Source organism: Stegostoma tigrinum, chromosome 31 (assembly GCF_030684315.1).
Source record: "Stegostoma tigrinum isolate sSteTig4 chromosome 31, sSteTig4.hap1, whole genome shotgun sequence".
NCBI classification, from domain to species: domain Eukaryota; kingdom Metazoa; phylum Chordata; class Chondrichthyes; order Orectolobiformes; family Stegostomatidae; genus Stegostoma; species Stegostoma tigrinum.
In genome coordinates, this window is record NC_081384.1 from 9,223,739 (window position 1) to 9,243,430 (window position 19,692).

The 19,692-nt window shown below is 42.6% G+C and overlaps 1 protein-coding gene across 5 annotated transcripts in view; it reads right to left on the reverse strand.

Moving 5' to 3' along the window:
- Positions 1–19,692, reverse strand: part of LOC125466186 (F-box/LRR-repeat protein 20) — a 123,348-nt gene that overhangs the window by 28,379 nt on the left and 75,277 nt on the right. For all 5 annotated transcript variants that reach the window (XM_048560377.2, XM_048560379.2, XM_048560375.2 and 2 more), the window contains 4 exons: positions 13,928–14,002; positions 6,783–6,877; positions 3,787–3,855; positions 1,690–1,785 (listed from right to left, as the gene is read on the reverse strand). In XM_048560377.2, the coding sequence (XP_048416334.1) occupies positions 1,690–1,785; positions 3,787–3,855; positions 6,783–6,877; positions 13,928–14,002 (335 nt within the window). The remainder of the gene's footprint in view (positions 1–1,689; positions 1,786–3,786; positions 3,856–6,782; positions 6,878–13,927; positions 14,003–19,692) is intronic.

Genomic DNA, 19,692 nt, shown 5'->3' on the forward strand with positions numbered 1-19,692 from the left:
TTGCTGATGGCTAGTTACTAATCTGCAATAGGCCCCAGTTACTTTGCTCAGGAGTGGGGGGAAAAAAAGGGCCCAAAAAGGAAATGTTAGACTATCCAATCACACCAGTTGACATAAAATGGCAGTGTATCACTAATTTCACTTGAAACACTTAATGAGTTGAGTTATCTAGTATTATAACAAACTATACTGATTCAAATATGATTCACAAGGGATATTAGAATGGTCTTGCTACATTGAGTCTTACTGTGGTATCCCACCTCAAAGAGGCAGTCAGTTTCCTTAGATGCCCCTAAATTTTCTTGTCCTCCATAGAGGACAGTACTTTCTTACAGCGATATTGACAAGCTTTAGACCACCGTATCAAGAGAGCATTGATCTTCACAAATCGGTATCCCCATTTTGTCTGTCACTACACTCTGGTATTCCAATTTGGTGCCACACTGAGCTTTCTCACAGCAGCTAATAACCAAATTCAAATTTCAAAAGAAAATTGGCTTTCACATTTTTAAAAAAATACTAAAGTCAATAATTGTGATACAAGCCTATACAATCTTTTGCTGTCCATCTGACTTGTGCAATTAATGGTTTCGAGCTTTGAAGGGGGAAGGGTGATAAAATCTAAGGGGCAGTAAACAGGGTCATTAGCACGTGTTTAGTTCTCAAAAAAGGTTGGCTGAATTTGGAATCACTAAGCTAATGAAATGTTGCCACTTTTCCATCCTCTGCCTTGTGGCACATCATGACAAAGGCTACATTTTAAAAGCAGTAACTCTCTGCCCCTGCTGAAAACGTCAGTGGGGAGGCCAGCTGTGATCCTAACAGCTACCTTGCTGCTATTTAATGTCAGGAACAGTGCCAATTGTTTTAAAGCAAAACATCCACACTGTCTCAGGAGCAAATCCCACCAAATAGAACTGACAACTATATTAACCAGCAGTTCCATAGTCCCATCAGTGGCAGTCCCATACTGAGAACCCCAAGTTCATTCAAAGTCAGGGAATTTGGGAAGCCGGGGAAAGGGCATCTTTTGGCATTATAGAGTATGATAGCCCCAAAAGAAAATCTCTTGGCTTTGCCAAATTAGCTCTCATAGCAAATACAGAAAATCGCTGAAGAAACTCAAAAAAAGGCCGGGTAGCAACTGTAGGAAGAAAGCAAAATTGAGTCCAGTGACTGAAGAGTTTGCAGAGTGAAATACTGGCAGCTTTGGAATAAGACCCTTATGTGGCATTAATTAACCATTTAAAAGGTCTTAATAAGCTTAAGAGTTTTTGGGTAGCGCAGACTGCCCAGCATTTCTTCTCTTCCTCCTGCCCCAGAAAATTTCAGACCAATCAGGGTGGACAAGTAAACAGCAGGAAGACCACCTGCTGGATTTTATATGCCCCACCAGCTTTAAACATGCTGTTGCTACATGGATTGTGAGAAAGTAGCTCCCTCTTAAAAGATGTTTAAGCCATTGCATCCTATCATGGTCAAATATTATTGAAATACTGAACTGGTATTATGCATCCAAATCTTTGGAACATCTACGAGTTTGTTAATTCATAATTTGCCAAAATTCATTGTATAGTCACAGATGCAAGAACAGGCTCACAGATCAAACATTAAACAGTGTACCTACAAGCCATACTAAAAAGTTAACAAATAAGTAAGTTATTTAAGTTCTGAATCACCGAAACTCACCTCAGAGCTTTCAAAGAAAGGTTTGTGATAGATGTGCATGAAGCTAGGTCTAGACTTCTTAGCTTGGAGCAGAATTTACTTAGACTAGTACAGGTTCTGTAAAGAAGCACAACCTATAAAAGTTATCAAGAATCCAACTGCCATTCTGCCAAACAATTTCTTTGCGAGCTATTCTCCAATTATTTCAATGAGAATCCACCCTCCTTTGTTCTCCCCATAGTTCCTGTCTAACACACAGACAATCTGCAGCATTCTCTGCCTCTAAGAATGGCAATAGCAGGCAGGCAAAATTCTAACTATTGTTTTGTTTAACTGCAAGATTTACTTACACAAAAAACCTCACTTGCTGAGATAAGGTGAAGAGCTCCCATTTAAGGAATAAAGAGTAAAGTCTGGAAAAATAAACTGAATAATCAGCATTTTAATTTCCAGCACTATAGACTGAAGAGTTCAGTTAGAGCAGAGAACCTGGGTTAGATGGGATATCGAAAATGACAGAGGGAACAAAATCAACTTCAGCGACTACAATCAATCAACACCAATTCATCTTCCATGAGCGAGATCATCTTTACATGTACAACTGGATTGGGAACTTGTGGCCAACCACCACCTCCACAACCCCCCCACCGCCCCCGGGGGGGTGGGGGTGGTGGAAGGAGGGAGGAGCCAAATAAACTAGCTCTATTATTCGAAATAAAAACCGAAAAAGGACTGCAGATGCTGCAAATCAGGAACCAAAACAGAAGAAGTTGCTAGAAATGTTCAGCAGGTCTGGCAGCATCTGTGAAGGAGGAAAAAAATAAATCAGTTAACATTTCAGGTCCTGCTCTGAGAAAGGGTCACTGGACCTGAAACGTTAACTCTTTTTCCATTTCTTCACAGATGCTGCCAGACTTGCTGAGCTTTTCCAGCAACTTCTGTTTTTGATCCTACTATTCTAACTCCACTTACCAGCATGTGGTCTGTAGCCATGTGGGGTTACACTGTTAAAGGGCAGATCCAGGTTCCTTATAAAAGTGTCAAAGTTTCTGCCTCAACACTTAGCGTCTATGGACACTGAAACAACAGGGGCATTTCTCACAACAGAGATCAAAAAGTAACAATGACAGCAAGGTTTGTGGTACCCTGCAACAAGCTTGGAAATGGCTTCAGCATTAGGAAACAGGCTGGTGATAAAGAGTCTCTAATGATTGGGGACTTGTCACTTGTGGTAACCACAGAAATTCGGTCACATGCCAGCTTTTTGCTTTGTTATCAAGGATGCAGAGATGAAGGAATAGAAAATTGCGTATCCAAGTTTATGGACGACAGCAAGTTCACACGAAGTAGCTCAGTAGAGAACGCAACTGGGAGTAGAAATTTGCAAAAAGAGAGACATTGATAGATTAAGTGGGTGGGCAAAACTATAGCAAATGTGGAATCACACACTCAAAAAGACAGACAGATGTGAATATTTTGAAACTAAGAATTCCGGGAGGAGCAGAAAGAAAAAAAAAAAAGGGGTGGGGCGGGTGGTTTGGTGCCCATGTACATAACATCACTTTTCTTGTCAAGGACAAGAAAACAGAAAAAGGCTAATAGAATACTGGCCTCTACCTCAAGGTCGAAAGATACAACGGCGAGGAAACTGTTGTAGTTATACAAAATCTGTAGATCTAGTCATTCAAGCCATCTCCCCAGCATCAAAATTCCTGGCTAACCAAGATATGCCAAAGTAATCTATTAATGCTGTGTACACTATTCACCAATACAGTAGCACTCCTATCAACAGTAGAAGTACTCATTCAGAACTTTCTTTTTTTCCCCCCTTCAGAACACCGACTATCATAGTCCCACAGATGCATAGTTCCCCTCATGTACTACTTCATGTATGAAATGGCTGTTCAACACAAGTGAAAGTGCACAAAGCATTTTTTTGCTTAAATAAACACTTAATCCATCATTGCATCCAGTGTGTCCTCAATTAATCCTTTTTCCTAGTCTTAGAGATATGGCAGCCACTTGCATTACAACTCCTGTTTTCCTTTTGATACAAACCTGGATGAGGGGGGCAAAGGTTACAACTAGCACTCAAATGGCTGCATTTAGCTTACTTACGCATCTGTGATTTTTGTGCATCCATTCAGATTTAACTGTTCAATATTCTTGCAGTTCTGAGCAAATGTCCTAGAGCAATAATAACAACAGAAGAGAGACAGCAGTTATTGCAAATAAAAACTCAAACTTGAGGTGCACTGCAATACTAGTAAAAATGAGAAGGAACAGAATATTTCCACCAGGTAGCTAAATACAGGTGTTGAATCAATGTTCTTCTCCAACAATAAAACAAAAAACAAACAGTTTTCTTTATAAAGCATCATAATTAGATAAATATCCCTAGGTGCTTCACAGGAGTATCAAATATAAAGCATATCAAATATACAGCACATTAAGTGGCCCATAAAAAATGTAAATATTTCATGACAACAAACGATTGAACTTCTATTCTCCCCCCGTTTATCTCGACTAGTAATTTGTACCCATGAGGAAAACAATTCCCAGGTAACGATCTCACTCGGATATCTCTATGCCATACAGAGATGACAAAATTAAGAACAGTTTGCAGGGCAGTGTTCAACTCAAACCAAAATCAAGTTATAAAAATTGTTCACACTGAGCCTGAACTGTTTCATTTGTGGCAATATTTATTTCATCTTTTGTTTGAACGTTTGCTATTTTTTTCAAAAACTCTTCAGAAGATGACAGTTATGGGGAAGGAAGAAAGTAGTAAGTGTCTTCCACAGCCAAAAATAACACCTTACATGGAAGAACATTCTTATTCAGCTGCAGATGTTGAACTTCAATGACCACACTATCACAATCAGAGATAATGTTTCATCAATCTGAAGAGTCACACTACGTAAGATGGTTAATATTATTTATTTGCCTCCAGGTCCCTTTGTTTTATTTAGAAAAAATTCATTCATGGAAAGTGGGTGTCATTGGCTCAGCCAGCATTACTGCCCATCAGGCAGTTAAAAGTCAGCCACAATGCTGTGGGTTGGGAGCCATGTGTAGGCAATATTGGGCAAAGATGGCAAGTATGGCTTCCAAAAAATCCACAATTAGTAAACAAAATGGGTTTTTCCTGACAAACAAAATGTTTCATGGTTGTTTTTGTAGTCTCATGCCAGATTTTTACTGAATTCAAATTGCACCATTACCATAGCAGGATTCAAACTCAGGACCCCAGAACACAACCTGGGTCTTTGAATTAATAGTCTAACTTTGTTCTAGTTGAAGGAATTTACAGCAACCACATTTTAGAAAGCTGCCGAATGCCAAATATTAGGTTTTTCTCATGGCAGCACATTGATGTCTTCAGCAGGAGGGAGGAGGCTGAACAAAAATTGAAAGGAGACCGCCCTCCTTTCTGACAGTCAGAGGTTTGTGTGTCGCCTTCCTTGGTTAGTGGATTGTGCTGTGTGCTACAGAGAGGGACACTTCTGCTTTCTTTAAAACACCAAGAATGACCTGGTGTCCCAAGTCTCCAATAATGTTATTGGGTGTCTTGCATTAAAGGTTTATTGCATAACACTATCTCCCAACTAAAGCAACATTCCCTGCAAAGCTCACTTCACTATCCTCAGATCAACATGCACTCCCTTTGCTCGGAGATGGTTTGACTACGTTCCCTTGGAGAACCCATACAGTACAACAAGAATCACCCCAGGTGTGGAAACTGGGAAGCATACTCAGGGAAGATTTAAATCGTGTTCATAAAAAGGGCTCACTTAAAGAGGGTTCTGAGGAAGGGTCACCGGACCCAAAACGTTAACTTGTTCTTTCCCCCATCCACAGGTGCTGCAAGACCTGCTGAGCTTTTCCAGCAACTTCATTTTTGTTCCTGATTTAGTGCATCCACAGTTCTTTTGTTTTTCACTACATAATTTTAAGTTGTATTTCTTAGTGTATATCAAAACACAGGAGTGATCTGACTGAGTAATTTAAAGTTTTAAGAAGTATTTGACAGGGTGATGTCGAGAAACTATTTTGTTTGACAGGGGAAATCAAGAACAGAGAGAGAGTCATGAACCTAAATTCAGAGCTATGCCATTCAGGAGCTAAATCTGAAAATGTAAAGCCAAAGGGTCAAGGAGATGGACAGCATGGAAACAGACCCTTTGGTTCGATTTGCCCATTTGCCAGCATTTGGCCCATATCCCTCTAAACCTATGCTATTCATAAAGCTATTCAGATGCCTTTTAAATATTGTAATCTGACAGGCCTCCACTACTTCCTTTGGCAGCTCAGTATATTCACACCACCCTGTGGATGAACACATTTTCCCTTTAATCCTTTTTATTATCTTCATAAAAAAGGGCTGCAAGAGTTCTAGAAAAAAAATTTATCCAGAAAATACTGTGGAATATTGAAATAGTTTAACATTTCAGGACACAGACTGGTAGATTTTTGTTTTGCAGTGATGTGAAGGAATAGCAAGCAGAGCAATTATACCCATTAAAAACTTGTGGCACAGTGGTAGTACTCTACCTCTAGACTGGGAGGCTCAATTTCAAGTTCCATCTGCCCCAGAGGTGGACAGATTGATTAGAAAAATAGACTAAAAAGTGGGGAAAAGAGTTTGAGTTGAAAGGCTCACACCTGTTCCTGAAGTCCAGTTTTGATGGGCTCAGTTCAAACGTGTCTGTGCCTATGCATATTCTGAACATGTTCCAACATACAGCATAATGATTGCTTTTTGTAGGAAACTTCAAGGATTATGATGTGCCTTGTAATTCCAGTAAATCCCACTGCCAAGCTTGGTTTCAAGCCACAGTAAATAGCAAGGCTTCAACCCACAATAATCAGACTAGCACTGAAGGCATAACCCAACCGCCACGGATGGAGCATCACACTCCCCACGATAAATACTTAGCTAGAACACAGGACACATCCCTAATAGGGGTGATGCTTAACCTAACTGTACTTATTTCCAGCATCTTCAGCCTCACCTCAAAGCCTTCCACATACCACCATTTGGGGAAAACACAGCCATATACCAGCACTACAATCACTCATCGCTAGTAAATAGATTTAATTCATATTTTTACCTTAAAGAGTTGTCACCCACTCCAAGACATCCTCGCAGACTAAGCTTCCGTAAAAACCCACCACATCTTTTGGAAATATTTTCTACCACTCGGCCCTGTGTTATCAAAAAAAAACAATTTCAAAACCGGAATTCCTCCCCCCCCCCCCCCCTTATAATATGGAACTTTGACACATATACAGGATGAGTTTGAGAAATCTAAAAGTGCCATTTCCAATGTTGCTTTAAAAATGCAGTGGAACAGTGCTCAAATATTTTAAATTGAAAGAAATTTGATCCCGATATAAGTAACTGCTCAGAATAATAGAAATGAAAAATAAAAAGTGGAGATGCACGCTGGATTCACCAGCATTCAAAAAGAGGTGAAAAGGCAGGTTAACTTTTTTTGAGTAGAGGTCCTTGGAACTGGGTTTACTGGCCTTCTCAAAAATTCTTGTTTCCGTTAGTCAGATTTACAGACATGATACTATAACTTTTCTTTTAGTTTTATGGCTAATGAGTAAAGGACCATACCACATTACCAACCTCTCACTTAGATGGCCTTTTTAAAAAAGGCATTGTACATTTTCCTACACAAGTTAGTTAGTATCAAAATCCTCCCATCAGATGATCTGACATACCCACCAATGTCACTGTTACACAGTCCTTTGTCAAGGCACATGCCAGAAAGAATCAGGCCAAATTTAGGAATTTACCTCTCCCAACATATTATTTCCTACAACATTCATGGACAAGAATGAAAATATCCTAAAATATTATTTCAAGTAAATAATCTCTCTACATACAAAATGTTCTGAATCAGCACAACTATTGAAAAGTATTTTATATGATAAAAGATGTGCCCAAAGGATGCTCAGAGATTAAAAAGATTACACAGCCAATGGAAATGACAGATATGCACACTGCAGCCAATTCCAGTGCCGAAATTGGCAGTCAGAAAGGCAGACCAACAATAAACACCTGGCAGTCTGGACTTTGAACTCAAGATTTAAAAACAGAAGATGTTGGAATCGTGTGACAAGTCTATCAGCATCCAAAAGGATAAAAAGTTAAAAGATGCAAACTCCCTTCAGGAGTGGGGAAGGGGGAAAAAAAAAAAAGAGTTTTGTGATTAAGGAAGAGGAAAAAGTAGTCAAAGTCTGTTCAGTCCCATAAAACAACTCAATTTGCATTTTATACTGAAGTTAAAGCAACAAACAATAACTTCTATTCTGACGGGACTGCTTTCTCCTTTGCATCTTCAGATCCAGTTAAATAGTTGGTGACTGAGTGAATAAAGACAGCCATCACATTAACAAAGAACAGGAACAGGCCCTTCAGCTTACCAAAACTACACTGACAACATGTCTTCCTGCAGGCAAGTTTTTTTGTCATCTACAAAGCCCATATCCCTCTATTCCTGGTCTATTGTATCTGCCTCTACCGCCTCCTCTGGCAGCACATTCCATGCACTTAACACCATCTGCATAAAAAAAATGTTCCACACATCTCATTTATGTTTACACTGTTCTACCTTAAACTTTGTCTCCCCAATAATTGACACTATTGAGAAAAAGACTTCAGCTATCCATTCTATCCATGCCTTGCATAATTTTGCAAACTTCTATCGGTTCACCCCTTGCCCCCTGATGTTCAAGTGAAAATAATCCAACTTTGTCCAATCTACCATCCTAGCTAATACCCTCCAAGCTGGGCAACATCCCAATACACAATTTCTGTACCCTCTCTAAAACCTCCACATCCTTTGGTTTTATGCGGTAACCAGAATTGTATACAGTCTTCCAAAAATGGCCAAACTAATGCTCTACACAGCTGCAAAATGTCTTGCCAATTTTTATACTCTATGCCCCAAGGAAGGTGGCAAGCATGTCAAATGCCTTAAGCACTAATTTCACTTATGTTGGCACTTTCAGGAACCGTGAACCTGTACACCTAGACCCCTCTATGTTAATGCTCCTAAAAGGGTTCTGCCATTTACTACATACTTGACTCCTGCATTAGATCTTCTAAAATGCATCACCTTATATTTGTCCAGATTAAACTCCATCCGCCATTTCCTCACTCAAGACTCAAGCTTATTCTCCTATATCCCGGTGCATCCTCTGGACCACCCGCAGCTCCCACAGACTGTGTCTTGTCGGCAAACTTACTGCACTCGCCTCCAGACAACAAGGTTCATAGCACTGGGTACAGATCTCCAGTTAGAAAAACATCCTTCCATCACTATTCGCTCAAGACACTACTCACTGAGTCGACAAACCTGATTCCTGAGCAGCCAAGCTCGTATCCCTTCTGAGTTGTGACATCACCTCTGGAATTCTGCCCCTACATTCAGTCTCAAGCTGCCGCTTTTTGCCCCCGAGTTCACTTTCCCTTGCTGTGTTGCAGATGCTGTCACCGCTCAGACTGACTAGAGCAGTCGCTGAATGGTCAACCACTTACTGACAGATTCAACTGGCTGGATCGGCTCTTGCATGCACCCTCTGCAGATGCTGTTGATTGGGTAAATTTAGTTACAGGTACAGAAACAAAATCAGGGGCTTTGCATTATTAGAGATAGGCATAATTTTCCAAACTTGATCCTTCATTTTTGCACCACCGGTGGCTTTCCCACAGCATACAACTTCATACATTTTAGAAACCTAGGACAGAGATCCATCTTCAACAGTCACACTCAGCAGACATCACAGGAAATGCCCATGAAACACAGTGCACAATATTCAGAACAGTAGAAATAACCATTACATGGAGTGAGAGATTGAGAGACACAGCAGTCCTTTGTGCGATTGCATAATATAGAACAGTCAACGGCACAATTATACATTGCTCTTCTTTTAATAAAATGCAATATCATGATTATACAGTACTCAGTGTCTAACATTTTAGCTAGGTTGTGGCATATGGACTTCACTGGCTCAGCTAGCATTTACTGCTCATCACAAGTTACCTCTGATAAGATGGTGAGCTGCTTGCTTGAACTGCTGCACTCCATTTAGGAGAGTCATTGATCTGTACAACATGGAAACGGACCATTCAGTCCAACTTGTCCATACCAACCAGATATCCTAAATTATCTAGTCCCATTTTCTAGCATTTAGCCAGGATTCTTCTAATGCCCTCCATTCACATACCCATCCAGATGCCTTTCAATGTAATTGTATCCATCTCCACTACAGGGGTGACCTAATAAAAGCTTATAAAAATCATGAGAGGCATGGATAGGGCGAATAGCCAAGGTCTTTTCCCTGGGCTGGGGGAGTGCACAACTAGAGGACGTAGGTTTAAGTGAGAGGGGAAAGATTTAAAGGGACCCAAGGGGCAAATTTTTCTTGCAGAGCATGGTGTATGTATGAATTTGAGTTGCTAGAGGATGTGATGGTGGCTGGTACAATTACAACATTTATAAAGGCATCTAGATGGGTATATGAACAGGAAGAGTTTAAGAGGGATATTGGCCAAACACTGGCAAATGGGACTAGATTTATATAGAATATCTGGTCAGCATGGATGAGCTGGACTGAAAAGATCTGTTTCCGTGCTATGTATTTCTATGACTCTAGGCATCTGTTGCCTCATCTTTCTAAATAAAAATGGTCAGAGGTGGAACGGTTCTGTCGAAGGAGCTTCAACGAATTCTTGCAAATATATCCAGTAGATTGCACATACTGTTGCAACCGTGCTGAGGTGGAGGGAGTGAACATTAAGAATGTGATGTCAACCATGCTTTATCCTGGATGGCATCAAATTGGAATGTTCTTGGAGCTGCATTCATCCAGGTGAGTAGGGAGTATTTGAAATCACATGTGACGTATGCCTTGTAGACTGTGGACCAGCTTTGTGGAGTCAGTTGATGAGCTACAGTGCTACGCGCACCCTCAGCTTTACAATTCTATTACCTAGTGTTTTACATTGATTATGTGGACGTCTTGATCAACTGGGCCACTCCTGATCCCATAGCTGCCAGTTAATACAAAGTTTGCTGTACTTAACATAGAATATAACAGCACAGTACAGGCCCTTCAGCCTTCAATGTTGTGCCGACCTGTCATACTTGCTGCAGGATTCCTAGCCTGTGACCTGCTCTTGTAGCTACAGGATTTAAATGGCTAGGCCAGGTCATTGATGGAGGAGCTGTGAATGGCTGGGCCTCAGACTCTATCCTGGAGATGCACGGCTCATGATGCAGTAATGATGTCCCTACCTGTGAACCAGGAGGCCAGGGGCTCAAGTTCCACCTGATCCCACTCTAGCAGACATAGAAAAGAAATGCTAAAAATTAAACTGGTCACCTTCTCTCTCCCCCGACACCCACCCCCACTTTTATCTTTCTTTCATTCCACCAGGTCAAGATTTCCATTGTAATTAGTTCTTGCCTGGATCGGCTTTTACTCTCTCCTACATCACACATCTAAGCATTTTCTGAGATAATGGAAACTGCAGATGCCGGAGAATGCAAGATAACAAAGTTGCGGCTGGATGAACACAGCAGGCCAAGCAGCATCTTAGGACCACAAGAGCTGACTTTTCAGGCCTGGGTGGTGTATCGCATGGATCCTTAAATTCCTATGACTCATGGAATAGTCCACATAAAACTTCCATATTCCCCATTAAAAACAACTGAGCCTCCCTATTTCAGTGCTTTCTGCAGAAACAAAACCTGCACATCTGGCAGAATCCCCACAGTCCAAAAGGTTCTCACAATCATGCACACCACTTGGCTTGTGTAGGGGGAAAGAAAAAAAATGTTGAGAAGGACTTTGACTTGAAATTGATGTCATGACATTATTGCCCAGAGGCTGTACAGACTATTAAACATTTTCTCACAGTCCAGAGGCAGGGCAAAAAAAAGGGGTCAAATTCCTGTTCAGGCTCTCTCCCTTTTTTTAAAAAATGGGCACTAAGATCCTCCCTGTTCTACTTGGTTTTCTGACACTTGAGCACTGCCCACAACCAATTACATTCAAAGCTTCCCATAGTGTCTAACCTTGAGCTCACTGACCTATCGTGACTACAATATTTCAACAACCACATCACTTTCCGATTTTGTTCTCTTATGCAGCTCTCATTTTCCCCAGTGCTCCTGAACTCTGGGGCTACAGTGGGCGATGTTGAACCAAAAAAAAAAATCAGGCAGTCCGATTTTGAAAAGACGCCAGTAATTCACCACCACACACCTTCTAGATGTTAAAACTACAAATGCGATCAAACCTTTTTTTTAAAGCAAAAGGCAGCTGGAATTACTCATTTTGGAAAAAATGTTGAAACACACATTGTGGGAACCAGTCGATTTTATTCAAAGCTAGATGTTTCTGTTATTCCTGGAAGCATGACAGAAAGGAACATACAATTCCACCTAATTAAATGGAGAATGAAGGACGCATTTTTATGGTCCAATGCAATCAATGTAGTTGTAGTGTTTCCATTATTTGTTTTGCTCAAGTCTTTTTAATGGTGCAAGAGGTGGAGGTGGGAAGAAAAATCAAAAATCTTAATAGTAAAAAAGGTCAATTTTAACGAGTTGAATTCAAGTACACAGTCGAAACTTTTTTTTGAAGTTCCAGTTTGTTTGTGACAGTAGACCTTTGTTATCTTGCTATCGCAGAGGCAGTTATATCACAGGGAGGGCAAAACCATTCTCATTCCTCACTAAATGTGAGCTAATTTACATAAAGCAATTCTTGAGTTTAAAGCAGTTACAGAAATAGAGTGGCAACTACCTGCATCTTAGAAATTAAGCATTCACTACTACCCAGCAAAGATCAAAATCATACAATTCCTCAGTTCTAAATTACACAGAAGTAACACATCAGAACTTTCAATATGGACACAAGAGGGCGGACCACAGGCTGCAGGTCCCGGAGCAGCGCAGGCAGTGAGCGTGGAACAGCGTGTGGGCTGCAAGCCTCAGAACAGCAGAAGGAAGCATCATGCAGGCAGAGCGTGCCAGGCCAAGACAGGCACAGGGGAAGTAGTCTTGGCACTTTCCTTGGAGCATTCTGCAACTTAAGTGGTATGAGGACAGCTGTTGGACTGGGCAGTCAGACCACATGAAGGCCCTGCACTGAGCTGTTACACTAATGTACATTTGAAATTCCTACTTTACTGTAAAGGTTAAACCTTTAATGGCATCCTATTTTTAAACTTTTTTTCAACTCTGTAGGTAATGCAAATAATTTCATTCCTCTGCTGAATCCAAGAACTGTACCTAGGTACGTGTACTTAAGATGTTGCCATTAAAGGAGGCAATATTTCTTGTGTTATTGTTTAATTATAAAATTAATTTTATACAATATTAATATAGTGTTAATATTTCTTTCACCATGTCAGCTGATGCCCATCTAAAGGTAAAAATAGGAGCTTGCCGTCATTGTGCCAGCTCTCACCTTTTAGAATTCTGTGAAGCATTATAAAACCAACATTATATTTGTGCTACAATCACAGTTGGCTATATAGTAAATATGTTGCCATTTTTTAAACACAGTGCTGTTCCAAAAAGATTAGCTGAATTCAGTCTTCTTCCTGGGCAATATTGACTCAGGAAGAAATAATGAGAAATAGCAATCTTTTCTCCAAATGGTGCTACAGTATCTTTGGTGCAAGACACTAAAAAGGCCAGCTGACAGTCGGTACATTGTACCACCACACCTGAAGACCAATATTTATGCAAAGCCACACAGTGTTTCAAATTTGGGAATTGGGCTTGAATCTACAATCCACCGCAAACAAGAGCACTGCTAATTTGAGCCAAGCTGAGACACAAAAGGAAACTCTTCTCCTCCACGAATGTGAAAGAGGGTCTTGTGGTATACCAAAGTAAAACACCACAAAATGTGTATTCAGCTAATCATTTGTAGAACATAGTTGTGTTAAAAATTAATGCATTTTATGACAGTGCCAATTGTGGCTGTAGCACAAAATGTAATTCATCAATTTTGTATGCTTCAGAGCATTCCAAAATGATAAGAGCTGACCTGATGAGTGCAAGCTCCTCTTGTTGCACCCAGACAGTTACAACCAAAGTCCATCACATTATTTCCCCATGAAATCTCACAAAATATAAAACACACTGCCAATTATTTATTTTTCCCTCTTGAAATATTTAACTTTTCCATCAGCAACTCTTTATAAAAGTCTTAAGCACAGTACCTCTATATCTCTTTGGAAGTCAAACAAGTCGATTCTCTGCCAGTTACTACCATCCAGTGCCAGGACATTCCAGTACTGAAAACACAGAAGAATGCAGAGAAATTGAGGAAGAAGTATAAATAAGCCAGAGATGAAGAAAATAATTTAGATGGAGGGACATGAATAATTGGAGGATAGAAAAACATTTTCATTTTGGAATTGAATGCATGATATTGAGAAACCCAACCTTCTAGAAACTCAATGCGTTTGTTTTTGTACCAAGTTAATAGCCTGGTTAATAAAGGATTCTGCTATGACTCATGGTCCATTAGGGATGTGCCCATTTTCTCCAAAGTGGTGCAACAAATTTGAGAGTTACCGAAGAATATTACCACAATCAAGGTCACTATCAGTTTATCCCCGAGGCCTCTGCTCATCCATCCAATCTGTTGTTAGGCTACCTTGGAAGTACTGAAACCTGTGCCATCTTGAATGGACGCCAGCAGATCTGTTCAAAATATTTATGTACTAATTCCATTCTTTCTACCACTCTCCTGGTGGCTTCATGCTGTCAACAACACAACACAGCACCTCTTTTCAATTTGTAAGCAAGCACATCGTTCTGGATACCATGGGTAGCATTTCAGGAAATCTGCAATGTAAATGTCTAAATGCAGAAAGTTTCATTTAGCATTTTCTCAACATAGTGCTCATGAGCAGTTACACAACACAAATTCCTCAGTGTTACAAGGTGAATAGGGGTATGTGGCAAATGCACTACCAACATGTGGGATCGCTTTTTCTTGGTACTAGCTCTTGGCTGAAGTATCCTTCATTCGATTATAGATTTTTAAAGAAAATATCATAGATGGACAGTGAAACAACTAGTCTAAATTGCTTTCTCTATTTTATCATTTTAGGGATGGAGGATCATATTTGTCATTTAAAACCTAACATTAACTGTTCATCAGGCATTCAATTACTTGCTACGTACCAAGTTTCATCATAGCCTACGTCTATTTTGTAGAAAGTTTCTACCACCAACTGGCATTTCATTACAGCTGGACTCGACTAGCTGCTTATAGTAACAAATACATCAAATCAAATTTCATTCAATCATACCTCCTTCTTATGGGAAGAAGTTACAAATTTTACTCAGAGCAACCCACTTCCCATCTCATTTGCAATGTCTTAAGCTTCCACAGGGACCATGTCCCGTGGAACACAACAGCCGGAAGTTTTCATAGTAATTGCTAAAAGGCATACCAATTCAGATACAAAATACTTCCATCTTTCAAACGGTATCTATGCCCTGCTATAATTGAATTGTGTTTGCATTCTTGGACTAACTCTTTCAAATCGGATTCAAAATCAGTTCATACAGCTTTAATCATCCCACTTTATAAGCAAAACCAACAAAAAAGGCAATATAGTATAGCTGCTGCACAAGTGTCTTTTAAGGGGGTGGCTATGCACTCGTGTAGAGATGGTCACTGTCTGACACTTGAGAAACTAACGGTTTTTGCCACTTCTCACATCACACTTGGATGGTTTCATGTTAATACTGTACATGGGTACTGGCTGCTTAATTATTGGAGGAATTGACAGTCTAACTGAATACTGTCCAACCTCCAACAAATACACCCACTTCAGACATTGCAATGGAGGAAGATGATCACAAAAGAAGCAGTTAAAGACAGGTAGCTCCTCAGGCGGTTTGAAATTGAACAACCAGAACTATTTTCCATATGGTGGCCATGAAGTCAGCCAGCGGACAGTTGGTTTTCTGACCCACATTAGACTCAGTTAGGACTCCTTAGTTCCACAATTTTTGGAATACTGCCTTAACAGTCAGTCAAAGCACTCACTTGCAGCCAGCCAAAAGAATTCCATGGTTGTCAACATTTGGATCAAGGTTATGTTGAGATCTGGACCAAAGCACTCCTGATGGTCCCTAAACTGATAACGGTAGTGATGACCAACTGCTACCTGATAACCCTCAATTCCAAAAATTACTTTGCTGATGAACAAGAATGAAGAGATAGTATGTTATCTGGCAGAGTTTGATCTGTCACATTTTGTGTAGATTCTTTTTTCCTTCATGCCTCTGTGGGAGGTGAGTACTGCTGGCAAGACCAGTATTTGTCTTTAAAATTGCTCTTGAACAGAATAGTTTACTAGGCAAGTTCAGAGGGAACTTAAGATGTGGACGTAGACTTCCGTATAGGCCAGGTTGACTGATTTACTTCTTAAAAAGATCTGTGAAGCAGGTGGATTTTTACAACATTGACAGCTGCCATGTTCACTATTAATAATTGACCTTTCCCCCAAAAAAAAAGCAGATTTATCAACTGATTTCAAATTCTACTAGCTGCCATGGTGAAGTTTGAACCCATGTCTGCAGAACATTAGCCTATCCTCTGGATTACTACTCCAACAAAACCATTACGTCAGAGAAAAATTGTCACACTGAATTGACAAATTATTTAAATAATCTTTGCAAACGAATGATTTTACTTGTAGGATTGTGTAGGCCTGTTCTATTGATAAGTGTAGATATGAGGAACATACAGCACAACCAAACTGATCCTGAGTTACCATAATCAGAGAAACCATGGAAAGGACAAGCTCTCAGATTTTCCACTTCCGTTTTCTTAAAAAAAAAGAGAAGTTCAAACATCAGATTGCCATAAACACGTTCTAAATTCTAACCTAAATAAACAATGACTCAGTTAATAAAATGAGGCTGGATGAACAGCAGGCCAAGCAGCATCTCAGGAGCACAAAAGCTGACGTTTCGAGCCTAGACCCTTCATCAGAGAGAGGGATGGGGGGAGGGAACTGGAATAAATAGGGAGAGAGGGGGAGGCGGACCGAAGATGGAGAGTAAAGAAGATAGGTGGAGAGAGTATAGGTGGGGAGGTAGGGAGGGGATAGGTCAGTCCAGGGAAGACGGACAGGTCAAGGAGGTGGGATGAGGTTAGTAGGTAGATGGGGGTGCGGCTTGGGGTGGGAGGAAGGGATGGGTGAGAGGAAGAACCGGTTAGGGAGGCAGAGACAGGTTGGACTGGTTTTGGGATGCAGTGGGGGGGGGGGGGGAAGGAAGAGAGAGAGCTGGGCTGGTTTTGTGGTGCAGTGGGGGGAGGGGACGAACTGGGCTGGTTTAGGGATGCAGTAGGGGAAGGGGAGATTTTGAAACTGGTGAAGTCCACATTGATACCATTAGGCTGCAGGGTTCCCAGGCGGAATATGAGTTGCTGTTCCTGCAACCTTCGGGTGGCATCATTGTGGCAGTGCAGGAGGCCCATGATGGACATGTCATCTAGAGAATGGGAGGGAGTGGTTTGCGACCGGGGGATGCAGTCGTTTGTTGCGAACTGAGCGGAGGTGTTCTGCAAAGCGGTCTCCAAGCCTCCGCTTGGTTTCCCCAATGTAGAGGAAGCCGCACCGGGTACAATGGATGCAGTATACCACATTGGCAGATGTGCAGGTGAACCTCTGCTTAATGTGGAATGTCATCTTGGGGCCTGGGATAGGGGTGAGGGAGGAGGTGTGGGGGCAAGTGTAGCATTTCCTGCGGTTGCAGGGGAAGGTGCCGGGTGTGGTGGGGTTGGAGGGCAGTGTGGAGCGAACAAGGGAGTCACGGAGAGAGTGGTCTCTCCGGAAAGCAGACAGGGGTGGGGATGGAAAAATGTCTTGGGTGGTGGGGTCGGATTGTAAATGGCGGAAGTGTCGGAGGATGATGCGTTGTATCCGGAGGTTGGTAGGGTGGTGTGTGAGAACGAGGAGGATCCTCTTAGGGCAGTTGTGGCGGGGGCGGGGTGTGAGGGATGTGTTGCGGGAAACACGGGAGACGCGGTCAAGGGTGTTCTCGATCACTGTGGGGGGAAAGTTGCGGTCCTTAAAGAACTTGGACATCTGGGATGTGCGGGAGTGGAATGTCTTATCGTGGGAGCAGATGCGGCGGAGGTGGAGGAATTGGGAATAGGGGATGGAATTTTTGCAGGAGGGTGGGTGGGAGGAGGTGTATTCGAGGTAGCTGTGGGAGTCGGTGGGCTTGAAATGGACATCAGTTACAAGCTGGTTGCCTGAGATGGAGACTGAGAGGTCCAGGAAGGTGAGGGATGTGCTGGAGATGGCCCAGGAGAACTGAAGGTTGGGGTGGAAGGTGTTGGTGAAGTGGATGAACTGTTCGACCTCCTCTGGGGAGCAAGAGGCGGCGCCGATACAGTCATCAATGTACCGGAGGAAGAGGTGGGGTTTGGGGCCTGTGTAGGTGCGGAAGAGGGACTGTTCCACGTAACCTGCAAAGAGGCAGGCATAGCTGGGGCCCATGCGGGTGCCCATGGCCACCCCCTTAGTCTGTAGGAAGTGGGAGGAGTCGAAAGAGAAGTTGTTGAGGGTGAGGACGAGTTCAGCTGGGCGGATGAGAGTGTTGGTGGAGGGGGACTGGTCGGGCCTGCGGGACAGGAAGAAGCGGAGGGCCTTGAGGCCATCTGCATGCGGAATGCACGTGTATAGGGACTGGACGCCCATGGTGAATATGAGGAGTTGGGGGCCAGGGAATTGGAAGTCCTGGAGGAGGTGGAGGGCGTGGGTGGTGTGGTCCACACAGTCCACTTTCGCCATTTACAATCCAACCTCACCACCCAAGACATTTTTCCATCCCCACCCCTGTCTGCTTTCCGGAGAGACCACTCTCTCCGTGACTCCCTTGTTCGCTCCACACTGCCCTCCAACCCCACCACACCCGGCACCTTCCCCTGCAACCACAGGAAATGCTACACTTGCCCCACATCTCCTCCCTCACCCCTATCCCAGGCCCCAAGATGACGTTCCACATTAAGCAGAGGTTCACCTGCACATCTGCCAATGTGGTATACTGCATCCATTGTACCTGGTGCGGCTTCCTCTACATTGGGGAAACCAAGCGGAGGCTTGGAGACCGCTTTGCAGAACACCTCCGCTCAGTTCGCAACAAACGACTGCACCTCCGAGTCGCAAACCATTTCCACTCCCCCTCCCATTCTCTAGATGGCATGTCCATCATGGGCCTCCTGCACTGCCACAATGATGCCACCCGAAGGTTGCAGGAACAGCAACTCATATTCCGCCTGGGAACCCTGCAGCCTAATGGTATCAATGTGGACTTCACTAGTTTCAAAATCTCCCCTTCCCCTACTGCATCCCTAAACCACACCAGTTCGTCCCCTCCCCCAGTGCACCACACAACCAGCCCAGCTCTTCCCCCCAACCCCCCCCCCCCCCCCCCCCCCCCCCCACCCACCCACTGCATCCCAAAACCAGTCCAACCTGTCTCTGCCTCCCTAACCGGTTCTTCCTCTCACCCATCCCTTCCTCCCACCCCAAGCCGCACCCCCCCATCTACCTACTAACCTCATCCCACCTCCTTGACCTGTCCGTCTTCCCTGGACTGACCTATCCCCTCCCTACCTCCCCACCTACACTCTCTCCACCTATCTTCTTTACTCTCCATCTTCGGTCCACCTCCCCCTCTCTCCCTATTTATTCCAGAACCCTCACCCCATTCCCCTCTCTGATGAAGGGTCTAGGCCCGAAACGTCAGCTTTTGTGCTCCTGAGATGCTGCTTGGCCTGCTGTGTTCATCCAGCCTCATTTTATTATCTTGGAATTCTCCAGCATCTGCAGTTCCCATTATCTCTGAAACAATGCCTCAGTGTTAGCTTTCCACAATTAAATGTCTTGTCATACAAGGTGAGGCAAGTACAATAAACATATTATGCATTTGAGAAATAATGTGGATT